Source organism: Otolemur garnettii, unplaced genomic scaffold, assembly GCF_000181295.1.
Source record: "Otolemur garnettii isolate 467f Iridium unplaced genomic scaffold, OtoGar3 scaffold00007, whole genome shotgun sequence".
Lineage (NCBI taxonomy): Eukaryota > Metazoa > Chordata > Mammalia > Primates > Galagidae > Otolemur > Otolemur garnettii.
Genome location: NW_003852402.1, coordinates 33,723,746 through 33,740,207, shown reverse-complemented (window position 1 = coordinate 33,740,207; position 16,462 = coordinate 33,723,746). Strand labels below are relative to the sequence as shown.

Genomic DNA, 16,462 nt, shown 5'->3' with positions numbered 1-16,462 from the left:
CCTCAGCCTCCCAAGTAGCTGGGGACACAGACGCCCACCACAATGCCTGGATATTTTTTGGTTGCAGCCATCATTGTTGTTTGGCGAGCCCAGGCTGGATTTGAACCTGCCACCTTAAGTGTATGTGGCTGGCACATTAGCCACTTGAGCCACAGGCTCCAAGTCGACCATCTAATTTTTTAATTATTATTATTATTTTTTAAGATACAGAGGCTTGCTATGTTGCCCAAGCTCAATGAACTCAGGCCTATGAACTCCTAGCCTCAACTAACCCTTCAAAAGTGTTAGGATTACAGGTGTGAGGCACTGCATCCATCCTGGAAGAGCTTTTCAGTCTGAAATTTCCAGTCTGCTATTTTATTCTTCAACAGCATTTATGCTATTTTTCTTCCATTTACTGTGTTTATTGTAGACACTATATATATTTTTCAATACTATATGTATCTAGTAAGCATTTCATATCTTTTCAGTTGGAATTCCTGGAGGACGGATGTTTTGCTCTTGACACAAATTGTTCTGAAATTTTTTTGTCTCTTTAAGTGTTTTATCAGGCTTATTTTAAGGCCTTAACTATTCTAATGTTGTTTCCTCAGACGATATATATCACTCAATTTTTATTTTCTTCACATTGTCTTGACTGTACTCCTTTGGTTTCTGGTTGTTTTTGTCTCTGTGATCATGTTATTCTAGGGGGCATCAGTTATTCTCTCTGGTAAGGGATGTGAGGAAGGGCCCATGTCCGGGTTTTAGTCTGTGTCAGGTGTAATTAGTGAGAGCAAAGTAGTTGGTCCCCTGAACAGAACACAATAAACAACTATTTTTTATGAGCAGTCCCATGTTTATATGTGTCAAGTCTATTGTGCTTTCTGATTTAGCACCTTGGACAATCTGTCTTGGTAATTGGTACCAACATTTAAAGTGAAAGGGAGACGCTGATAGTTTTAAAAGAATGTGGACAGATGGAAAAGCAGAGCTAGCGCTCAAAAGAAGAAACACAATCAGTGTGAAAAGTAATAAGATGGATGAAGCTTAAGAAGGAATTGATGAAGTGGAATGTCAGACTGAAGAGTTATCCTGAAAGGCAACAAGAAAGAATAATGTAAGATTTTAAAAAACCAATAATAGAAATAACCATAATGAACTAAGATACCCAGATGACAGAACCAGTGTGTAATGTGTAGTATGGAATGAATCAGTTAGCTATGAGCAAGCAAGCTGATCAGGTCTCAGCTACACCTCTGAGTGTTCTATAATGTATGTGAACTTCTAATCGTGTGTTTCTATGTGGAAAAAATAAAAAGATCGGGAAAAAATAATTCCTACGGTTAGTGATGAAAGTAAAATGAAAGGCCAGAAATAAAGAAATCCGTACTTTGTAGCCATAAAAAAACAAGTTTAAACATTGGTAAATCAAATTTCACTATTTTGCACAAAATCTATGAAACTGTTCCAGAGATCGTGTCCCTCCTACAAAAGCTGCCCACTGAACACGAGATAGAACTTTCGTGAAATTTAAAATGTCCTTAACATTTCACATGATGATTCAGCATCATTTACAAGAAAGTCCAGAGTTCCTACAAATAATCCCATGAGGCAACAAGCTGCTCAGGTCCCTTGTACTGCCACTGAACTTCACCGAAGCTTGGTTTGGAAATTTTAACTGCTTTGGAATTGACTTTGAAGCCTTGAAGTGGCAGCAGCTGACACGTTGCCATGGTTGCACTTCCTCCTCAGCTGAGGAAGCTATACAGAAGAAGGGATATAGGTCAGAAAGTGTTTCCACTGACAAAGCAACTGCATATTAAAATCAAATGCCTTTGTAAACATACGCTAAAAGAGAATTGCTAATCCTGGTATCAGCTTATTAAATGCAGAGTGGTTTATCTTTGGAATGGTGCAGCTAGCAGCACTGTGAGACCCGGGCATTCAAGGTTAAGAATACTCTTTTTCCTGAATATTGCCAGATCAACTTTTAAAAATAGGACCGTGATGAAACTTTACCCCATCAGTTTCTTCTATGTTCTTTGCAACTGGGGTATGCACATTCAATTGAATAATTCACCCACAAGTTAGTTCATCTCTGGATAAACTGCTCCAGGATCAGAAGGATCCACTCTCAGCTCAATAAACATCTGTGGGTTAGTTGATTCTTCACTCTGACAAAATGTCTTAAATGCAGTTGGAGCAAGATATAACTCAATAGAAGAAGGGAATAAAGATGAGAAAGGCGGGAAGGAATGAAGTAGAGCTGGCCAGTAGTTCAGAAGGAGAGCTGGCCAGTAGTTCAGAAGGAGAGCTGGCCAGTAGTTCAGAAGGCAGAAGAAAGGAAGGAAGGAAGGAAGAGAAGGAAAAAGAAGGAAGGGAGGATGGAGGGATAAGAGGGGGAAGGAAGTAGGAAGGAAGGGCAGGCCCAGGAATCATCGTAGTCTTTCCACCAAAGGAGGAAATAGTATTTGCAAGACAGTGGTTGAAATGGAAATTTGTAAGTTGCCTTTCATCTTCAGACAACTGTACCTGTTATCATGGGGTATTCTTTACTATGTTTATTAAATTTAGTTTGGATTAAGTTAACTCAACATACAGTCTAAGGGTAGTGTTTGATTGGTTTAAGCTAATAATATATATCCATTGTCCCCTGAATAAAATTACTATTTCAGGGCTAGGCAGTTGACTCAGTTTGAGCCAGTACATACATACGTGGGGGATTTTCTAGAAAATAAAAGGCTTTCAATCTTCTCCTGTAATGGTAATATGAAGGTTTGAAGTCTCTCTGAAGCCATCTTGGTACCACCAGTGAAAAGGTGGGAGCTGGTAGAAGCTACCAGTGATGTCGGTCTGGGGACAGAGACTCCCCAAGGAGAAGTGGCAGGGATCTAATGACATTTCGGCCTTGAACCAAACCACACAAACTACCACAGACTGTTCAGCTTCAAGGGAAATTACATTCCTTATTTTTTCTAGGCCACTTTGAGTTGCGTTTTCTATGTCTTACTCTTGGGAAAGAATACTGATAACATTCCCCTTAATTCCTAAATATTTTTACCCTTTGAGCCAAATGAAGGTAATTGAAGTAACTAAAACACAAAATAATGATTATATCCTTGGGTTAGAAATCCAAAAAAATCCCTTAAACATAGATGTGTGACTCCTGGGCGCTCTCAGAAGACATAGGGTATGACTCTAAGAACTGTGTAAGTGGCAGATGCCAGGATGAAATCATTTGTGTCACACCCAGACAAGGTAGGGCTGGGACAGCACAAAAGAGACAGGGTTCATCCTCACATGTCTGAGATAATAACTGTTTTCAAGGACTTTCCAAAAACCCTATAAGAAATGCCTCCCTTCACATCCTCACGTATCTGCTCTGTGTAACTTGCACATTTCATATTTATTCATATTTGTCTATGACAAGGTTTATTACTACACATTATTTATTACAGCAGTAATTCAGATAAAATGCAGAGGAGAATGGTGAGAGGGAAGGAGGGAGGGGGTGTGGGGCCACGGTATGTGACACTCGTCTTGGGGATGGGACACTATTATTAGAGGGACTTTACCCAGCAAATGCAAGCATTGTGACCTGGCTCTTTGTACATTCAATGATTCCCCAACAATAATAATAATTAAAAAAAAAAAACTAATAAAGCAAGCCTGTCACTTCAAAGAAAAACAAAATGCTCTGGAAAGGAACTCTTCCCAGTAATGACATCTCCTTCAATGACCTGGTGACACTTCTGGTTTTGAGCTTTTGAAACCAATAAACTCTCTTTCTAAGCTCTTCATATATCCCTCTCCCTTTCTGCCAATAAAGTTCTCCCTTCCCCCTTCCCTCACTGGACGCTCCTGGGGTTGCCCACTCTTTGCAACCCAGATTCTAATCCTCATTTCTCCTTCCCCAATAAACTCAACATATTTGGAGGCTTTTTTCTAGTTTTGTGGAAGGCTGACAGAGTGTAGAAAACTGCAGGAGCTAGCTTAAGAAGCAAAGAATTAAATGGGAGGTAGATAATTTACTTTCAACAATCACAAATGTGAAAACAGAGTAATTAAAGTTAAAAATTACCCGGGAGGTGACAGAACTGATGAGGGAAGGAGCTGATACCCAGGTACTTTGGCTTATGGAAACTCTCCCCCAATACATATTAGCAAATGGATCCGTGCTGTCTATGTTACATTCTTACACCTAAAAATTCCACCTGTTTATTGGCAAATCTATTAGTAATAAAACCAGCATAGCTGTTTTATTATAAGGAATTTGATTGGCTTTTATCTCTGACTCCTTGGAATTAAACTCTTGGGGTGCCCCAAGCTACAAGACCTCTTTATTATTTATAGCAGATTTTGATAATTTATGTCAGTAAGATAACTCATGAGGGCTCCTAATTAGCTAAAGTTAGTAAGATGATTTTGGATGGGGACTGGCCCCTCCAGAAAAACCAAACGTGTGATGAAGGGATTAGAGCTTTGAGTCACACAATGCCAGCCCAAATTCTAACTTCAAGGGAAAGTAGAGAGGCTGAAAATGGAGTTCAGCCAGGTCACCAAGAGTTGATCAAACAAAAGCTCAGGACACCCAAACTCAGCGCAGCCTTCTAGCTGGGGAACACGCTGATACACCAGGAGAGTGATGTGTCCTAATTCCCCAGGGAGAATTCACAGAAGTTCTGTTTTTTCCCGGACCTCACGGTATATGTCTGCATTTGGCTGGCCCTCTTGATTTATGTTCATTACAATAAAAGTGTAAACATAAAGTGCAGCGCTTTCCTCAGTCTTGTGAGTCATTTTAGCGAATTACAGAACCTGATGGAGCTGTGGCCAGTCAGAAATATGGGTGGCTCCCATTGACCTCTTATGTGCGACTAATGTATGAAATCAGGGCAGCCGTGTTAGGGACCATATCTTGTAATTTGTACGGTTGATGCGAACTCCAGCTGGCTAGTGGTGGAACAGACTTGCAGTATACCCAGTTTGATTTGGGCCAGTTGGACTGAACTGGAACAATAACACCCACCACAATGAGATTTTGAGAACTTTACAAAATATTAAGAAAATGGTGTAATTCAAATTCAAGTCTAATGCAATTATATGTATTTTTTTAAAAAATAATTGTCCCTTTCTCCAGCAAACTATAGTTAGGATTCCAGAAGAGTTTTAGGGAATGCACTGAGCTTTTGGAAGACAATTTGCAAAAAGACTTGTGAAAAGAGTTATGTTGTTTCAATAACTTCTAAGTTAGAGATACTGATGTTCAGAGCTCACAGTTGCAGGCTAAGAGACAAATGACAGAATTCAGTTTGCACTTGCAGGTAGCGGTATACAAATTCCCTTCATACCTCATTCTGTAGTGAGGACGGAGTCCTTTCGAGATATTTCATTTGTTTCTATTAGAGTCACTGCGAGGAGTTTGGAGGGGAAGAAGCTGCTGCATCCCACGTGATGATGTGACTTCAGAGTCTAGGAGTGAGTCCAGGGCTCATATTCAGGTCATTTAACTCAAAAACCTGTGTGTGGGGGCGGTTTCTGTCATAATATACTGATCTAAGAATTAAGATAGGGTTTTGCTAATCTATAAACTGGAAATGTGTACTTACATATTCATAATTTATGGTCATTTTTACAGTTCCCATAAAATCCACATCTCCTCCCTAAGATCCTGTACACAATCCCATTTCCTATGAGAGAAGATGCTTATTAGAAAACCACTAGCATTGCCAGGAGTTCCTGAGTGCTGATTTAATGTCAGCGATCATGATCATATAGTATTTGCACAATTGTACTATTTTCTCCAGCAAACTCCAGCTATACCAGAGCCAGCCCAGACTTGGCTACTGACATTACGGAAGGGAGGGGTAGGGGGATTCCAAAGATGTTACTAATGAATCATCAATCCAATTAAATTAAAAAAGAGGTGAAGACAGGAAGGGGGTGTGAATAGTGAGAATGTGGAGAGGTCAGTGGATTAGAGGATACAAAGACAGAACTGTTTTATGGGACACTTCCATAGTACAGGCAGAGTGGCAGAAAGGGTCGAAGTTGCCAGAATATTTTCTAGTCTCATTTCAAGTCTTCCTCAGTGAGTCAAGAGACACAACTACCCTAGTTGTCTGATACAGAAGAAAAGATGTATAACATAAAGGCAAATACTGGTACACCCCAAAATAAAGTGGTCAGCTCAGTCTTTTTTCCAGTACTTTATGAATTTAAAAAACAAATATGCTGATGCTGTGGCTAAATAATTTACAAATTATTTGAGGTGATTGGTGGTGTTTGACAGATTTTCACATGAAATTAAATCTAGACCTATTCAAAGAGCCCCTCCCCTTGTAGGGGACATTCCTGAAATCAATTTCCAACTCTGCTGCCCCAGGAGACAAGAAGCCAGTTAAGTCCAACTTATCAAGAATGGAAAATATTCCTCTCTCTCAAAGCCTACCGTGTCACCACACTCCATGGACTCCTAGCACACTGTGTGTACTCCTCAGAGCAATGAGGGAGCTGGTATCATGTCTTTGTTTTATAAATATATAAACAGTGCTCATTTGCAATGCATTAGGTAAGAGTTTTGAATACTTTATAACCACCAATACATTTAATCCTAACATAGTAGTGCTTACTTCATGAGATAACTTATTATTATGTGCATTTTTTTTTTTTTTTGGAATAAGGAAACTGAACTACAGAGAAGAGAAATAAGTTTCTCAAGGTCACAGCTGAAAAATGGTGTGGTTTGAACCAAGACTATCTAACTCCAAGTCTAGGCATTATCCACTCCATTTTCCTGCCTCTCAGTGGTTTTTAATAGACCTTAAACTTCTGGCCAATGAAAGAGTTAGAAGAGGCCCTTAGGCGGTGGGAACAGCAGGAGCAAATGCATAGGGAGAATAGGAGTTTTGTTTTGTTGTTTATAAATTCACTGTGCTCAAATGGATTTAGTGACTAAATTTCGGATGGAATGAAATAATACAAGCAAATGAAAATACAAACATTAACTAAAATGTTAAAATACATATTTGAATAAAAATGCAAAGAAAATACTCTGAGTACAAATAGCACATTTCAGCGTATTGACAGTATCATTCCTCTATCTTTGATGAGTCCAGGCCATTTGCTAGAATAAAATTCACCTTTTGGGGGGAGTATACTGAAGCTCCCAAAGATGAATCCAGATTCAGTGGTTCACAACTAGATGAACTCAAAGGACTTAGTATACAGTTTTACTCATGGCTAAATTTTATTACAGTAAAATATTACAAAGCAAAAGCAGTGGAAGGAAGAAAGGAAAGAAAGAGAGAGAGAGAAGGAAGGAAGGAAGGAAGGGAGGGAGGGAGGGAGGGAAGGGAGAAGAGCAAATGGAAGAGGAAATTAGTCACCAGTTTTCAGGAGTCCTCTGCCAATGGCATTGCATAGGACACATATAATTCCTCCAGTATTAAGTCATGACAACACTTATGAAGGGTTTTCTGCTGGAAGCTCATTGTAGACTCAGCATCTGAGGTTTTTACTGGGGACTTATCACATACTCACTTTGTCCCTCATATGTACCCAAATTCCAGAATCCCAAAAGGAAAGCAGGTGTTCAACATAAATCACATTGTCTGTAGAGACATTTGAGTACAATGAGCCACTCTCATTTAAGGAAAGTTTGATATTGGTGTAGGAAGCTGTTTATTGCCCAAGTTCCTAGATATCAGCTTATGGTCAACCTAGACCCAGCAAGCAGGACTTTCTAAGCATAGGCAGCCTCAAGCCTGCCACATTAACTCTTTCCTGAACAGAGTCTCTAAGACAAAAGTGCCTTTATCAGGTAAAAAAATATTGCCTTTTATTTTGAGTATGAAATTTTAAATGAAGAGACTATGTTGTCTTTAATAAATTGATCATTTGAACTATGTTATTACTTGATGTGATGCCAAATCACAGGGCCCAAAACTGGTCTAAGTGTGGACTATGGTTGCTGGGTAATTTGTAAAGAAAATGCATTTAGTTTTCACAGTTTCTGGAGGTTGGAAAGTTCAATATCAAGGTTCTAACATCTGATGAGTGCTTCATGCAAATTCATCTCATGACAGAATACGAAAGGGCAAGAGAAAAAGAGAAGACAATAGTGACTTTTACTAACAACCCACTCCCAAGATAGCAACATTCACCTTTTAGTGATCCTGCCTCTTAATATTGTCATAATGGCAATTACATTTGAACATGAGTTTTGGAGGGGACATTCAAACCATAGCAAACCCTCCCATTCTAAAGTATACTGAAAAATATTCTTGCAAGACTTCCAAGAAGGTGGCCCTTGGAAGCTAGGCAAATTTTAGTCTTTCTTATACCTTAAGAATTTATGGACTTGTAATAGTAGGGGGCTTAGTGAGACCTACATGCTCAAAGATGAAAGGCCTTAATTTTTTCATCCTCTGGGCAACACATAACTCTTCCAGAGAGTCTTTACTTAGGGAAAGAAAAGATCCCAACAGCCATGATTGTGGTATTGGGGCTCGCAGATTCAATTTGGAAAAAAATGAAGATAGATGATATTTCTGAAACAATTTTCTGATGGCAAATTCATATCTGATACAGTGCCTATCCGTTGAAGGGAAATCAGTGATAACATAGGAAAAGGCTTTGAAATACACTAAAACTGAAAGATGAAAATCTTAAGCTGGAAAAATGACTCTAGTACAATATTTCTAGTGAAAATTCGTGAATATATGATCCCATGAAGGTGTAATATACATGTATAATAAATTTTTATGATGAAAGACAGAGTAGTCTGTTTCTTATGTTTAATAAGTGTTATTAATAAATGCACATGTGCAGGTATCCAATTCTAGACTAGGTAGACTGTATTTGAAAGAAAAGTTTTATACCTGAAAGCCAAACACTAGTAAGCACAAAAGTAAACACTAAAATTTTCTACTTTTATAGCCTATGGACTTGAGAAAACTTTTCCTAATCCTGTGACTGTTTTCTTCAATTCATTAGAGATTGTTCACAATGTTTGCCAAATTTTCTTGTAGAATTATCCTAGACCTTTAAAGCACTTTGTAATTTTTGAAACAGAGGAAATTTGTGTGTCCCAATTGATTTTAATTTGTAGTCCAGGACATCTCAGCCATTTTTTTTTTTTTTTTTGGTTGGGGCTGGGTTTGAACCCACCACCTCTGGCATATGGGGCCAGCCCCCTACTCCTTGGAGCCACAGGCACCGCCCATCTCAGCCATTTTTTACTTAATAGTATTCATTTAGAAACAATACTGATAATTTATACAACCAAAAAATTACTTATGTCTGTTTTTGCTATTTAAATATTTCTTAATATTTCTGTTCTGTGGAGTTTCACCTATGATAACAATGTATTTAAAATGGAAAAAATAGCATTTCCTCTTGGGTGAAATATAATAAAATAAACAAATCAATATTTTCAACCACCTCCACTGAAATCAGTTATAAATTTTGGTTTACAAACTTTAGTATATCTATACAATAGAAAATTTCTCATGGAATGGCTGATTTTATTTGTTCACAAGTCTTCGAATTCCAGAACATATAATTTAAATATTATATCTGCACACATGTTAAACATATATTAAACAAATGTTTGCATCTTAATAAAAACCAATTGAAAATTTTCTAGATATATTCTGTTGTCTAGTATGTTTCACATTTTTTTCCCCTAAAATAAGATGTGCAACGGCCATAAACTGTTAGCTGGGGAAATCAGTAATTTTGCATGTTTTAGTTCATTAATCTCATTCAGATGCATGAATCTGAATGTAGTTAGTAATATTATTTAAAACACTTCAACTGACTTATTTCCACATTTTAAATGCTCCTATGCAAAAATATTGCCTTTTACTTGATTACAAATGCTCAGAATACTACTGAAGGCTTACTCTCTATAACTTAACAAGTCAAGGAATGCATTCTGCTGTCTTGGTTTTATCATTTGTACAAGTTTAGAATCCATTATCATTCAATAATTATTTACAGATTTACTGGAAATCCACCACCATTCTTTCTAATAGAAGGGGTGACTCCAAAATAAAAAAGGAATAAAAAGCTCGGCGTCTGTAGCTCAGCAGCTAAGGGCACCAGCCACGTACACCAGAGCTGGCTGGTTCGAATCCAGCCCGGGCCTGCCAAACAGCAATGACAACTACAACAAAAAAATAGCCAGGCATTGTGGCGGGTGCCTGTAGTCCCAGCTACTTGGGAAGCTGAGGCGAGAGAATCGCTTAAGCCCAAGAGTTTGAGGCTGCTGTGAGCTGTTATGTCACGGTACTCTACCCAGGGCAACATAGTGAGATTCTGTCAATAAAAAAAAAAAGGAATAAAAAAGAACAAAAAGTGAAAGAGGCTAGACCGTGAAACATAACAGGTGGCGTAAGCAGTTGGTTTATTTGTTTGTTTTCCATCTCTATGGCATGGTGGTAAAAACTTCAGATTTATTGTTTTTTCATTTTTGCCAGAGACTCTCACATCCCTAGACAGTTAACTTTTCTAAGATCAGAAAAAGAAAATAAAGCATACAAATATTAAACAAATGTCACAAACATTAAACAAAAACTTGGTGCTCTCTGATAGTATTTCTCCTGGGTTATTCATCTAAGGATTTGTTGCAACAAAATTCTTTTAAAGAAGTTTTGATACTGCGAATGTCTCTCATTAAGACTCCTGGAGACGGATGTGGGTGGAAGCGATTAATTGAACCAACAGCTCCTGTTTACAAAACAACTGTGGACAGTTTGTGTGTATGATAAATGACAGACTAAGGAAATCAAGAGCAGGCAGTACTGTCAGTGTCAGACAACCTTTAGAGGCTAACTGGGCTTTCACTAATGGTATGCTGAGAAACCTGACTCTTCAAGTTCATTAACATTGCCAAGTTCTGATCAGGGCTTTGGAGTTGCGAAATGACTCAAAATAAATGCCCAGTGTTGAATTTCTTGCAGCCTAGTGGGGGATGCAGGCGCATAACACATCATTTCAGCAGGGTGGTACCAAGTGTTAAAATTTCCTTGTTTCCCCCTAAGTCTTTCCCACCTTAATAAATGGTAACTTCATCTTCCATTACTCAAGTCATTCTTTTTTTTTTTTTTAATTTCTAAGAGTTTCATTGAGGTAGCTGAAGTCATCCTTGACTCTTATTTTCTATTGTTCCCCCAGAGGTCCCAGAACAAAAAGTGCTCCTCTCTTTCTTTCACACCCCTATGCGCAAATTCCAATGAATCTTACCGCTTCTAACTCCACCTCTACCCTCGCATCAAACCCATCAATCATCATTTCTATGGAGCATTAATAAAATCCAGCGTTCTTCCTGCTTCCGCACTTGTACCTTGCAAATCCATGCTTAACATGACAGCCAGATGGCTCCTATGTGCAAGTCTGGCTACGTCACTGTGCAAACCTGCCTGCTGCTTCCCAACTCACTTGAGTAAAAACAAAGCCCCATGTGGGCTGAGAAGTCCCTTCAAGACGCTCCCCGTCGGAATCCTCCTCCAGTCCTCCCAGCCCCGGGTCTTCACTCAGCCACGCTGCTTTCCTTGCCTTCCTCCAACTCCACACGCTGACTTTTGTCTTTGAATCCTTTTTTTTTTTAATTAAATCATAGTTGTGTACATTCCATTTCCTCTTGTTCACAGTTTTCTTTCCCCTTGTTTTTCCACCTCTATCTGTTCTTTACTCAAAACTCATTTTCTCAGGGAGGCCGTGTTTGTACGTGGTATTTCAAACTTCATACCCCGGAACCCTCAGCACTGTTTACTCCACTTCTTTATTTTTTTCTCTACGGGCGCTTCCCTCCATGACGTGATATCTAGTTTTGTATATATTTTGATTCTTGGCACCAGTGACTTGATGGTAACCCCCAGGAGGGCAATGGTTTTGTTTGATTCACTGTTGTTTCTTTAGCAGTTAGGACAATATACAATGTATAGTAGTTTCTCAATAAGTATTTGTTGAAATAATGACTTTTCTTTCCAAAGTGCTGTCTGCGTCCCTCAGACAAACTGTCCTTCTTTCTCTGGATGTCTGTAAATGTTGTCACCTATATAACATCTATGTGGACACCTGTCTGGCTGGCAGACTGAACTTTTGAGTATAACTGCAGGGACAGGGCCAGCTGCATAACTTACAAAGTTCAGTTCAAAATATAATTGTGATCTTTCTTATTTTAAATCATTAAGAGGCTTGGCACCTGTAGCTCACCGAGTAGAGTGCCAGCCACATCCATGGAAGCTGGCAGGTTCCAACCTGGCCTGCGCCTGCTAAACAACAATGACAACTACAACCAAAAAAATAACCTGGCATTGTGGCCGGCGCCTGTAATTCCAGCTACTGGAAAAGAGAATCACTTAAGCCCCAGAGTTTGAGGTTGCTGTGAGTTGTGATGCCACAGCACTGTACCTAGGGTGACATAATGAGACTCTGTCTTAAAAAAAAAAGTAAGAATTTTAGCATGGCAGCTCCCAAGTACTAAACCAAGGGTGGCGTTCTTCTAAATACAAGCTGTATGTCCATGAATCCATCCTCTATATCTCTTAATCTCTACACACCAATAATTAGCAATATCACTGGTGAAAAATAGACATTCCATAAATGCTTATTGATTGAATGCTTATATCCTTACCAGAGGAATTTGAAAATGTCCTAATTATATATGACCATCACAGAATATCTGGAAAAATAATTATAATGGAAAGCCTTGATCAAGTGAAATGTGTTTTGTAAGTGATAAGATAATTTCAAAGGAAAGTCAGAATTAGGTGTTATCCCAGGTTCTAATTCACTGTGACATTTCTGCTCCAGATTTTTAGACCTCTCCAAATTTCCTGTCTTAGACATTAAAAAACAAGATGAAGGGGAAGAGACATCATTCTAATCTGTTCTATTTCATTTTACCAAATAAGCCTTTATTTTATTTGGGATGTAAAGCAATTTATTCAAGATAATATCTCCTAGAATCATAAGGGTGATGGATTCTGTCAATGCATATACTTTTTGAATTATCTGTATTAACTGAAAAGAAGAAATCTAATATAGAGAGAGGCCATTTTTTCTTGATATAAAATCAAATCTATATGTTTCAATGATCGATAATATTTATATTTATTAACAATAATTTGGTTTTCCATTCCCAAGTCGAAGGGAGATTTTTGTTATCCTTGTTTCCTGTGGCTTATTTTGGAGAAAACAGGAATTTGAAGATAAGTTAAATTCCAAGAGAATATTTCCCAAAGAATAGCAGGTATGTCTATTTGTCATATCTAAATCTAAAGATGGTTGCATTAGAGAAAATGGTTATTGTATTTTCTTTTGTGCTGACATGAAGAAGTCTGAAAGTCTCTGAAATCTGCACTGTTCTAAACAGATGAATGAACAGAGATATGATTGAATTAGTAAATAAAAGTGAGCTTTCCACAGAAGTTGTAGAAATGCAGGATGTTCAGTTAATCTACCTTTCCTTCACGTCCTCAAGGTCAAGGCCGCCTTTTCCTATTAAGGACAACAATAGGAGATAGCACTTTGGTATAGCACTTTTTATCTTTCAAAGGGTTTATTTTTCCTTTTTCACAACATCATTGTTAGGAAAATAGGACAGGTACGTTATTTTTATCCTTCAGAGTACTGTGTACACAGACATTGAACATAATTTGTGAAAAATAGAAGAAAAAAGGAGCTAATAAAGAGTACGGGATTTCAGTGAGCATTTAGAATGGATCATTTTTGCTACAGTTAATACTTCCCTATTATTTTAATGTTGTATTATTGCCACCAAAGTATATCCAAACCTTTAATTTTATTATCCACTTGCAAGCACTATGAGAATAGAGAAGATTAATTCAGTATGGAAGCAAGTGTCACGTTTTCCATTTTTCTGTTAAGTCTCTTATAAGCCAGTATTGTTTCCTTAAATCTGCAAGTGATAGGCCCAGGTTATAATCGCTTACTCTTTAGTATTTTCTGATCATTCTGTAAATATTTTCCCTACTTAAGAAACTTAAAACTTATGGTGATGCTATACCACATTTCGGATTCAGTATATAGAATAACATCCTCTAAATTCAGAAAATAAGTGAAGAGAGTTTTAAACAGCAGAAGTTGACATTTTGAAAACTAACATTAATAAAATATCATAATGGTTTATTGTGATTTTCAATAATTCTTTATTATATATAGTCAATGACTTGAATAGGTCCTTGAGTTTAATATACAAAATTAAAAACATTTTTGAATGAAAGAATACCATGTGATTATTTCCATGAGTAAACTGGTTTCTTCTGGACAAATGAACATCCAGAGGTCATATTTCTGCATACACTCTATTACTGATGTTCATGAAGAAACAAACAGTTAACAGAGATCCGCAAAACCTAAAAGAAAACAATAACAGATCAAAATCTAATAAGAATAATTTATAAAACTAACACTGAACTATTTAATCACCAAATGCATATTGTAAATGGAAAGGGGATAAAACAGGTTAAGAAACTTTCAAGGTAAGGTGACATAGTTGTCAATAAGAAATGGGCAGAATAAGTCTTCCAGAGTAACCCACCTGCAAGTAAATTCATGCATAAAATAGAAAAGAGAAAAACTTCTTATATTTAAACTACATGGGCTATCATTGGCTAGATGCCTTGATGTACTGATAATTTGTGTTTTGTTCATTTTTTTAACTATGTCATTAAACCTACAAAAATACCTCTTTTTGTATAGGATCATAAAAGGTGGTGTACAGAGGATAGAAGTTTCCAATGTTCCAGCATGAATACAATATCGAATAAACATTTTATTTTTTTGATAATAAACATTTTAAAACAATGACATGAATACTTACAAGAATGTCTAGTAAGTTTACTAGAATGTCTGTCTAGTTTAATACCATTCTGAAACAAGCACTGTTACCAATTAATGAGATGGAACTCTAGTTCAGTGACTTTGTAGATCAGTATACAATCAAATGTAGGATCATTTCCTATTCTAGAAAATGATGCATTAAGTGTTTGTTCCAATGCTATAGTCTCCAGGATGATAATCTACCCACTCTTAATAGTTTCTTTGCACTTGTTCTTACCAGTCTTTAACTGAGACTGAAGAAGGGTGACCTGCTTCTAAATCCTAATTCTGCAGTCGACACTGTGCAGGTCATAGACTGTGTCTATTTTGCTTCTCATTGTATCTCCAACTCTAGTACATCATGTGACACACAGTAGGTGCTCTCCTGCTCCAAATTAATTGAATGAGAAAATGAACAAATGAGCATATTAGTGAACAGTGGCTCTTACTAATATAACTTCTGCCTAGATGTCAGAAGTTTGCAAACTTGCAGACTGCTCAACATGATGCTCTTATTGCAAAGATAGAAAAAATATATATAATATAATAAATATACATAATATCATAAATATATATACTGAGATATAGGAAGATATATGAGAACTATGAACAGATAGATCTCTCAAAGCAATGAAATCGACCTCCAGGATGACTACTTATTAGCAGGCTCCACCCACCTGGCTAATTAAGGAATTGACCATACCCCTCCTAGATATGAATAGTCTCAAGGTCCTGGCTCTTGTTGTATTAGCTTCTTTGATTAAGTCTTCACTTAGGTGTTCCAAAGTCTATTTTAGTGTATGATACTTAATATTTTTTACCTTTAAACAAACATACCAGCAAAAGCTTACCTCTAAAGCGGAAAGTCCCAAGTTAATTCCAAGTAAAGTTAAAGCGTTAACATTATACCGTGTGCTGATTCTATCTCCACAACCCTAAGGAAAAGAAATGACTTAGATTGACTTGGAGATGAAAATGGTCTGGTACATAATTATATTACAAAGAAGGAAAGGCACAGGGACACTGATGATTAACAAAAGTCTAAATAGTAAGCTAGGGTCTAATTGGAGACTGTAGTTATGGTCCAGAAGCTTTGTGTGATAGCAGGATATCTCAGTTGCTAATTTTAAAGTTGCTAAGATGTTGTCATGTAATTAAAGTCAGAAATGTATTAAGTTTTGGAAAGAGATTTGTTGTTCTATAGACTATTGAATTCATCAGGACACAGGGGTGCCCCTTACCAACTGAGAGCACATTACTAGACACTAGTGAATGCCTAATACCTGGGTAATAGTGAACTCTATATATACTATAATTTCCTCATATGTACATACATCTAGCAAAGTTTAACTTATAAAGTATGCACAGTATGGGATTAACAACAATTGATGGCTCGGCGCCTGTGGCTCAATCGGATAAGGTGCCAGCCACATACACCTAAGGTGGCGGGTTCGAATCCCTAGCCCGGGCCCACCAAACAACAATGATGGCTGCAACCAAAAAAAAGGCCAGCGCTGTGGCGGGTGCCTGTAGTCCCAGCTACTTGGGAGGCTGAGGCAGGAGACTCGCTTGAGCCCAGGAGTTGGAAGTTGCTGTGAGCTGTGAGGCCATGGCACTCTACCCAGGG

At 37.6% G+C, this 16,462-nt stretch overlaps 1 protein-coding gene across 1 annotated transcript in view; it reads right to left on the bottom strand.

Moving 5' to 3' along the window:
• Positions 1–14,299: 14,299 nt before the first annotated feature.
• Positions 14,300–16,462, bottom strand: part of TSPAN19 (tetraspanin 19) — a 16,863-nt gene continuing 14,700 nt past the window's right edge. Inside the window, 3 exon segments of the mRNA XM_023509212.1 lie at positions 14,300–14,353; positions 14,355–14,369; positions 15,687–15,770. Coding sequence (XP_023364980.1) covers positions 14,300–14,353; positions 14,355–14,369; positions 15,687–15,770 — 153 coding nt within the window.